The 10,131-nt window shown below is 37.0% G+C and overlaps 1 protein-coding gene across 2 annotated transcripts in view; it reads left to right on the plus strand.

Annotated features, from left to right (window-relative positions):
- slc6a2 (solute carrier family 6 member 2) overlaps nucleotides 1–7,264 on the plus strand; it is a 30,815-nt gene extending 23,551 nt beyond the window's left edge. For both annotated transcript variants that reach the window (XM_012868244.3, XM_012868245.3), the window contains exons 11-15: nucleotides 243–342; nucleotides 659–759; nucleotides 3,120–3,287; nucleotides 3,943–4,014; nucleotides 5,472–7,264. In XM_012868244.3, coding sequence (XP_012723698.2) covers nucleotides 243–342; nucleotides 659–759; nucleotides 3,120–3,287; nucleotides 3,943–4,014; nucleotides 5,472–5,495 — 465 coding nt within the window. In that variant the 3' untranslated portion in view covers nucleotides 5,496–7,264. The remainder of the gene's footprint in view (nucleotides 1–242; nucleotides 343–658; nucleotides 760–3,119; nucleotides 3,288–3,942; nucleotides 4,015–5,471) is intronic.
- The last annotated feature ends 2,867 nt before the right edge of the window (nucleotides 7,265–10,131 follow it).

A 10,131-nucleotide genomic window follows, 5' to 3' on the forward strand; every position in this document is an offset into this window, starting at 1 on the left:
GTGTTAAAAGTCAGTTTTTATTGGTCTTTTCTAACATTATAATTTTCTGTTTTTATTACCTGCAAGCCATTAATTATCAAAGTTAACAGAAGTAAATGCTTGAAAAATATGTGCAATGGATCTACATGTGTTTTTCTCTTTTTGAAGAGAACAGAAATAAGTTCACTTTTTGATGGTAATCGAATTTATTGGGTTGTGTGTTGTACACTCACACACACATTATGTTGTGTCTTCCTTTGTAGGGTGGGATCTACATTCTCACATTGTTAGATAAGTATGCAGCAGGGACCTCCATACTTTTTGGTGTGCTGATTGAGGCCATTGGAGTGGCATGGTTTTATGGTAAGTACGAGTTCAGTATAACGGCTAGTCTTGAATTAAAATGTCTTTCCTTGTAAACTCAAGACACAAAAATAATAACAACTCCCTTCTTGGAAATATGGGTCCCGTGAAAAACTATAACATATGGGTAACATTGTAATCTTGAAGAAATCATTTAGCAAAAGGCTCCACTGCTCATGAATTTCTGTTTCAAGTTTCAAAAGGATTATGTTCCCTTTGAACAAAAACACATGCTGCAACTTTATTGTAGCAACATAATACTTGTGTCCAACTTCACCCTCCGCTGTGACCGTTTAACCTTTCATGCTCTCTGCAGGTGTGGACCGCTTTAGTGAAGATATCGAACGAATGATGGGCTTCAAGCCAGGACTTTACTGGAGGCTATGCTGGAAATTTGTCAGTCCAGCTTTTCTGTTGGTGAGAAAAGAAAAAGAAGAACTTTCTTTGCCAGATTATAAAACTCACACTGAGAAAATACAAACCCAAATTGGTAGCTTTAAATACCTCATTTCCAGTATGTTTTTTTAGTAATATCACCTATTATATCCATATAATAATTATATAAGAATTGGCATCTAAAATAGATTAAATTAATGTATTAAGATGGTAAATGGCTTGTTCTTGTATAGCGCTTATTGAGTCCGACAACCCCAAAGCGCTTTACACTACATTCAGTCATTCACCCATTCACGCACACATTCACAACCTGACGGTGATAAGCTACATTGTAGCTACAGCTGCCCAGGGCAAGGCTGACAGGAATGAGAAGCTGTGTCCTTCATCTTATTAAGAAGAAGGGCACAGGAGTCAAAACTTAGAATCAGTCATCAGTAGCAAAGCTCGAGACACGCTAGAAGAGGGGGGAAGCGGTGTGACCTTTGAGACACGTTCAGTTCAGCTCATTGCTGACAGGTAAATTGCATTGTTTGAGACCCCTTGAGCCGGCGAGGAAGCACATTTTTCTTCCAGCTTCATTAATCCAGCTGCAGGCGTAGGCAGCCATGTGCTTCCTTCAATACATCTGGTTTCTACACCTTCTGCTGAATATGTCAGCACAAGTTCGTTAATAAAAAAAAAAATGTTTTCTGGTTAAAAAATACAGCGTTGACAAAAGGCTATAAATCTGTCCTTTTGTACTTTTTAGATAATATGAGAAAAAAACTTAAAGTACACCTTCCTCGGTACAAGATAATTGTATTTATACTAAACCCAATATACAAATAAAGTGCAAATACATTTTTAAAATAGTTGTATTTGTCTCCTTAATGTAAGCATTTGTGCAAAGACGAGTTAGTCAGAATCAGTTTAATCGCCAAAATGCATCATACATCACGGAATTTGCCTGTGGTTCCACTTTTCTTTCTATGAAGACATTTTAAGTATAATATACAATCATTGTGCCTAATGAGGGAATGATGTTTTTTTATACCATTCATGTATATAGCTGATAGTAAATCAACTGGCCATATTTATGTATAAAACCTTTCTAGTCATAACAACCACTCCAAGTGCTTTTACACTACATGTCTCATTCACCAATAGACCAATATGCAGATCGGTTGCTACATTCTGGTTACATGCCTTGCCAATGTGGCATGGGGAAGCAGCAATAGCACCAACAACTTGATGACTACTCTCCATATTTTTTCCTGCTGAGCCACAGCTGCCCACGCTGCCTCAATATGTCATGTACTGCAAACATATAATTAAAGAGCATGTTTGTGATTTTCAGTCAAAAAAAAAGTAAAGACATCTTACTCAGCCTGTGCAGCTGTAAAGTCCTACGCAGCTGATCGATGTGAACTTCTGAGACCCCAAAACCACTGACTCCTACATGCTAAACAAAGTCTTATCAGCTTTCCAGAATTTTACCTGTTTGCCATAAAGTGCTAACCTGGCCAGCCACATTGATAATGTGTAGCACTCTCCGTTCTGCACATTATCAGTCTGGGACTGCTCCATTTTAATCTGCTTGGGGAAAGGTGGGACATTCAGCAGAACTTTCCGAGCTGATTGGGTGAATCGACGCATAGTGCCTGCCTACCAATCATTGTATCAAATTAAAATGTAAGCAGCAGACGTCATGAGAAACCACAAGAAGTTAAGCTAGTCAAGGCACGTCTTGCTCTTCTTCTTTCAAAGAAGAAATCGTGGATTCTTACAAAGCAGACGTGATAGCACCAGCTACTTGTGCGTCCTCCTTCGCCGCCATGTTTATGTTGGTTCGGCCGTGGGCTTTGATCTTGCTTTCATCACACCGGTATGTACCGGCTTAAACCACAATACTGCAACGTGATTGGTCTGAACCGTTTTTGGCTCAGACACAAACGGCTGAAACCGGATCGGCACAAGATGGATTCTCGTGTGTTTGTGGACACACAAATACCACGAGAATTCAGCGTGCAGCCCAGGTTAATAAAGTGATTGAAGTACAGAAATCTTACCTCTTAAAGTAGATTGGATGGTTGTGACAATAACATAAAATAAAATCCATGCTCTGTAGCTTTTGATGAACATTATTTTGTTTTGAGATTTAGGCTGAATGAAACAAAGCATGACTTGGCTGCTGCTTTTCCTGATAATTAACATCACATTTTCTCCAGATCTTACACTGTTAGTGACTTGTTGAAACATTTGTATCAAGACATGTAACCCCATGTTACGTCTGTGGAGCATGAGTTTTGATGAGCCAACAGAATTAGCCAAGTTCACAAGTACAATTTTTAGAAGAGTTGCACCGCATGAATTTATTTCCTTTTTTTTTCTTTTTTTTGCAGTTTGTCGTAATAGCCAGTACGCTGACATCAGGAGGCCTGAGATATGATGACTACACCTTCCCTTATTGGGCCAACCTTGTGGGCTGGGGAGTAGCTATGTCCTCCATGCTGTGTGTTCCTTTTTATGCCATCTATAAATTCTGCAGTGTACCTGGAACTTTCAAACAGGTCTGTATGTAAACCTATTTATAAAGCTATAGAATGAGAAAGCACAGTAACTGAATGTACTTAAACAAACAGTGCCTATCTAGATACTCAAATGTTAACTTTTTCTTTTAAACACTCACTCAGGGATGAGATCTCAGAAAAAAAAATGTTTGCTTGGCTCAAGCATAAAGAAATACCCTGTGGAAATATACAGTATGTTTCTTCAAAGTACTGGGAATTTGTGATCACAATCATGAAACCAGGAAATAGCTATTTTTAACCCTTGGCAATCTACCAGTATCATCCTTAGTCTGTTGCTGTTATTACCAATTCCCATTGGTATTTCCGGTTGAGTCCGGCATTTCTCGTGTTTTCAGAATAACAATATGTTCTTACCCAAAATCAGCACAACTACACCCGAGATTGTGGTTGAGGCTTTGGTTACAAGAGTTTCTCTAAATTTGTCTAATTAAATTGCATTCCCTCTTGGTTCTGTCATCCAAACAATTTCACTTCTGAAATACACAGAAAAAAGAAACATAAACCTTGTAAAACATGTATTGGTCTGAACATTTACTAAGGTTTAAAAGTTGCAGTTTTTTCTATGTCTTTTGTGTAATTTGCATACCATTCTTTAGGATTCCAAATAAAGCCTTCTTTATCACCTGTTTTGCAGAAGATAGCCTACTGCATCACTCCAGAACATGAGCATCATTTGGTGGCCGATGGAAATGTGCGGCAATTCAAAGTAAGCTCAACATCTCTAACTTTCTCTTCCATTTTTAGATATAAAGTGGCACAAACGGTTTGGGAAGTTTTGATTTAAAATCATTTTGTTTTAAGTGAGCTAACCCCTAGAGAGCTTTGTTAACATTGTAAAATGGTAAAGTTTGATCATTAAGCAAGTACGGGCCCCTTAACACAGATCAGGCCTGCACAGGCCTCCTGGGATGCATTAAGAAAGCATTGGAGTAAGTGTTCCACATGGCGGAATATGAGAGTTTCCCCAACCGTGTAGAGGATTCACAAAACTTCCATTGTGAGATTATGGTTGTTAACCAGAATTTTGACAGCATATCCGGGTCCCTGGTGCAATTTCGAGGAACCTAGTAGTCCCAGCAGTGTTACCTTATTATGAATGGTGACAAGCACCTACTTGGGTTACATGGTCATCAGAAAAAATTGAGGTAGGAATAGCCAAACCTAATGCAAAATAAATAGGATGTTCAGTGCCCAAAATATTCTTTATTGGGATATGGGGCCCTGCAACAACCAGGCTCCTAGCTGAGAAGAAGTGCACATCCCTCAAACATATGCGTAGATCATTTGCCTGGACACTTAAGGAAAGTGTAAGTACAACATGTTGCAATTCAAATACATAATATTTTCTCAAATAAAGCTCTAAAATGTATAGGAAACTTCTGCACATCCCACTACATATGTATTCATCATAGGGTCATGTTTGCCTTCATACTAAAATTACAAATTGGTGTTGACCCAGTTATGTTTAAACTATTAATTGTTAGTACTGCTATTATGTGTCGGGAATCCCGAAGGCCTTAGAGGAGTCTTAATCAAGTGTGGATTATTATTAATATGTTTATTTGATAGGGACAGAACAACAAAAAACATTTTTTCAATTTGAAGTGCAACCTATGCCATGTTCAATTTTCATCTAGCTAATAGTTAATTTGCAGACCAGGTCCCTAAGACAAAACAGAAACAAACAGTAAGATACAAACAGGAAAAATCAGAATCAGAAATACTTCGATAATCCCAGAGGGAAATTATTTTCGTTACATGCTCCAGATATACAGATATGCAAAAAACACACCAAACAAGTAATACAGACTATATACAACATTTACTGTAATGTTGACAGGTTGGAGTAGATTTGAGCTATTATTTTACTTTGTTGAACAGTTCTAGGTATATGAGGGTTTTTAATTGGGCAGGTATGGTGTTCCAAATCTGAGACCCTTTTACTGTGAATGAGCTCTGTGCAAATGTGGGCCTTAAGATTGCTATAATTCCTTTGGCAGTGGGTCATTTAAAGATCAGCTCTCAATAACACAAAAAAACAGACCGGGTTACATTAAAAATTTAACCACAGGTTGCATGTAAACAAGAAAAAGGCAATGATAAAACAGAAAACAACATGACATTATGCCACAAATCAAATAAAAGCTTTGTTCTGTTTTCCAGCTCAAACACTGGCTGGCCATTTGATCACAAATACGCAGGACCCCATCATCCATCATTTGGATTTCCTGTGTGCCACCCGTGGTTGGACTAAAAAGGAGAGCAGTCGGCTCCAGTTTCTCTCAGCAGCTTCTTTCTTCTCCCCATGCATTGACCACTCAATGCCTTCAATGGCTTCAAGCACTTTGATTTCAGGGTTAAGCCTGTTAGCATACTGAAAGAATTCTACCACTACAGGTTTGAAAGTAGGGGTGCCCAATGGAAAAATTAGCTGTTACTATTTCAAGGAAAAATATACGGAGTTGATGTAAAGACCAAATTAAATTGCAGCTTTCACTATATGGTTATGCACAGATTTTAATATCTCTGTTACTTCTTAGGGTGGACAAAATTCCCAGTTTGACATCAAACATTTCAATCATCCCTTTGTATTAATAGACAGGGGACCAAAACATTTTGTTTGATGAGGTGTCCAGCTATTTACTACTCACTCCCTGAAGTGAGAAACATTTTGTTCTTTCCATTCTGTTAGCACAGAGGCTTATCTCTGTCAGTGCCTTATTAAGCAAGACACTCCATGTTTTCTACAGTCTGTCCACAAACAAAAAGAGTCAACTGTGTTAACTCAGGAAACCACAGAAATCATAACAGTTTGTTGATAGTGACCTCTTGGTTTTGACTCAGCTGTTTTGACATTGCATTCACGTAGTTGCATTAAGTTCAACCTAATTAGCAAAGAAAAAAATAAACAGGACAGATAAAATGTTTATGTGTTGCATTGTAGAATGAAAAAGGGAGTAAAACCAGACCAAAGACTTTAAAGAACCGTTGCAGGCTTTATGGATTATTTGGAACAGTCTTAGTCCCCAGCTTTTGTCTCCAAGACTAAACTGGGACTTGGTCAGTGCCTAGCTGATAACTTAAATTCACCAAAACAAATGGCATTGCTTTTACTGATGGTTTTGTATTATGTAACTTGGGCTTTTTATTATTCTTTTTTGTGCAGATATAAGGAATATGTGTGGCGTATTCTTCAAATGAACAATGAGAGAAAGTAGATATACAGTGACAGAGAGAGAGAGAAAACGAGTGTATGTGTATTTTGTCTATTGATGGTTTGCTTTGGTGAAAAGTACATACAGCAGAGGACTGAAATTAAAAATGCCTCTTATAATGTACTGTATATCAGATTTTATGGTAACTGCGTAGCAGAAACTTTATGTTTTTATTTGAAACATATGATATTTTGTATTCTTCATCATGATTAAAGTGCCAATATTTGTTTTAGAAGTTATATTCTTGTAATGTAATGATCTGTTTCTTTTATTACTTATTATTATTTTTTTACTATGGAAACAAAGTCAAGTTTAATGTTGTTAAGAAAATACTCTAACAGAAAAAGGAATTGGGCCACAGAAAAAACGCAAATATATGTGGACTATATAGGAATACATGATATATAAATATATCCTTTTGTTACATTTAATCTTGTATTTATCAAATTGCTTATAGCAAATTGTGAAAGTAAAGTATTTTAAATGTAACTGTCCATAGTCTTAACATGTTGTTTGATGTATACCCGAGAGGAACTATTTAGAAAAAAAAAAAAAGATATTCTTTAGTGTGCCCTGGGCTACTTTGTCTAATGAATGTGATCAAATACACCCTGGATCTCCTGGACCATGTTTACAGAACTGTTGTGTACAATACCAATGTCCAATGGAACGTAAGTTACAGCTGTCTATGAAGAAGTCTAAAGTATTCACAATATAGAAATAAAGAATTTATTCTACACACACGTGAAATAAGAGCTTCATGTTTTCTTCATGCCAAACCTGATCAACATTGAGAACCAGAGGTAAAAGTTTGCTTTTAATATTATTAATAAAGATCCTTGTCACTGACATCAACTTCGTACATTCCAATAAAATTTGTTCTCTGCATTTAACCTTTCTCCTAAGGAGGACTGGGGTGCCATTGTGCTGCGCCCGGGGTGCATTCTGGGACTAATGATCTTGTTCAACGACCCAGAGTGACAGTCTGTCGGATTCAAGCTGGGTTACTTCCAGCCTTCCCAGGATGCATGTGCCGTGCTCTAACCAATAGGCTACCATTCCAGATCAAAAAGAGTCTGATCTTTGTGCTGCCACTGATTGTCAGTTGAATTTAGGACTGGGCCTTGAGACATAAATATGCTTTTATCTAAACCAAATAAAAACTTTTGTTATATCAAGATAACAAGATAATTATCCCAATATTTTTAGAAAACTAATCCAAAGTAATGCGAGGCCATGGTCTCAAACCAGAAAAGGGTACAGTGCCTTCATCGGATCGGGGAGGAATCCTGCCCCAAGTGGAGAAGTGTAAGTATATTATATGGAAAGTATAAAATAATGAAATTTTCATCTTTGCTAATAGAAATTAAAGGACCTGAACTGCTTTTAAAATTACAATTTAAACTTATAGTTTATGGAAGCTTAAATACATCCGCAAAGTGATAAGATATAAATCCCTAAATACACATAAAATAAACAAATCATCAATAAAATGGATGCCAATAAAATTAACACTACCTTGAGACAAGGTATTTTGGTATGTGCATTACTCACACTGCTAAACATTTACAGCAGGACACTGACGTTTTTTTTTTAGACAGATGTTTTTGTTAGAAGGCAGTTAAAGCATAACTGCAGATAAGTAGATTACTATGCAAAAATAGCTATAACAGCCAGAACAACTGGAAGCCATTATTCTTAATAACTGTTCTCCACTCCTTTTTCTTTGACATTCTTCAAAAACATCCTCTAAAAATATTCAGCTACAATTTTTTTTACAGAAATTCTTAGCTGAAAAAAGTTACACAGTGTTTCAGAAATTAAAGGAGGGTTGTAACCTTAACACTTGTTGCAAAAGAAGAGGAGGAAGAGGAAATCTTTGTCATTGCAATTGTATGTTCCAACAAAATGTGTCTTTTGCAATAAATCCATCCCTTTGGGCTCAGTGGGCAGCTTTACGCCAGCCAGGTAACAATCTGGGCCTAAGAGTCTTGCTCACAGATCCGCACTAGCAGTGTGCGGGGTTCGAACTGGATACTTGGAGCCTTCTCAGAATGGAAGCATGCAGCTCCAACTAAGCCACCACTCCCACAAATCCCTAACCCCAGCAAACTCCTCGTACTTTTCCCCCCCTCTTTTTTATTTTGCTATTCGGTGTGTTACTCAATCCTGGTTCCAAGAATTCATTGCTTGCATTTTTTTCACCTGCATGCTTCACGCCTGATTTAAATCCTGGGGTCATGAACAGGCTTCTGTTGAACTCTGATCCGATTAATTCATTAGAATCACCTTTGTTGAATGTTTGTGGCCATAGGCCTGGAAGACGAGGACTGCGATCGTCTTTAGTCCCAAATTTGAAATATTATTCCAGTCTGTTTGCATTTGCATAAAATGTTTTAACCCCTATACAAAAAAACTATGAATTTGTAAGATGAAAAAATAAACTTATTCAACATCTGCTCAGGATAGAAAATTTTAACATATTAATAAAATATTTGAGCCACACATTTAATATTGTTCCATAAATATTAATAAAATAAATTGTCGGACGTTTCTTACATACATGTATAAATTTACATTTTGTTCTTGTTGAAAAGAAATAAGTAGATTGAAGCTATTTTGGCTAACAAACAAAACAAACTTGGCTAACAAACAAAATTTAATATTTAAATCAGCAATGTGTCTTGGTTTACTGCTCATAATGACCTAACTTTAGCAAGTAAGTAAAGCTTTATTTACTGTATATAGCACATCTTGAGATAAAAATCACAAAGTGCTTTACAACAGAAGATTAAAACATACTAGACAAAATTAAACAAAAGCAAGTTTCAACCTGAGACTGTCACAATGCCATGTCTAATGCTAAAGAGATAAGAAGAAATACTGGGCATGATTTTGGGTGTGAAACGGCCCCATCCTTGAATGTGTGCATGACTAGATGAAAGAATAACTGATGACTGATTTTAAAAAAATGCATATGCATATTATGCTTGGAGTGTTGAAAAAAAAGAGAACAAGCATTAGTACTGAGCACAAAAGCAAAATGTTGAAAATGCAACATGTATTAAAACTTTTGCCAGGCCCTATAGGCACATCCAACACACTGAGGCACCTTTACTGCTACCTAACCTTTACCACCATAAAGCTTGAATATTAGAGCATTTGTTTTCCTTAGAGACAAATATATATATAAATAAATTGAATTCAATATTTTGCTCTGTGATTCTTTGTTTATCGTATCATAAAGGAATGGCATGCCCATTTTTAGCAGTGCATAAAACCTAATCTTTACAAATCTTATATTCCTTGGACCTGAAACGACCCAGGGTGTGATGAGACACCTTGGTGCATTGTTTCCACAACCTGGTGGCGCCTCTGAGCATCTTTTCTTGCATCTTTTTTGTCTCATTGCACCAACACATTTTTCTAACAGCTGGTGATCAGGTTCTAGAGAAATTGGTTGATGACCTTTAGATTTGAATCAGTCATGTTGAAACAGTGGACAGCACCAGATGTGAAGGGACGGTCAGGACCGGAAAACACTAAGGATGACTGAGAGTTCCTCAGCAATATTGTCCACCCACAAAGGAGTCCCTCCTCATTCTTTT

This window comes from Fundulus heteroclitus, unplaced genomic scaffold, assembly GCF_011125445.2.
Source record: "Fundulus heteroclitus isolate FHET01 unplaced genomic scaffold, MU-UCD_Fhet_4.1 scaffold_199, whole genome shotgun sequence".
NCBI classification, from domain to species: domain Eukaryota; kingdom Metazoa; phylum Chordata; class Actinopteri; order Cyprinodontiformes; family Fundulidae; genus Fundulus; species Fundulus heteroclitus.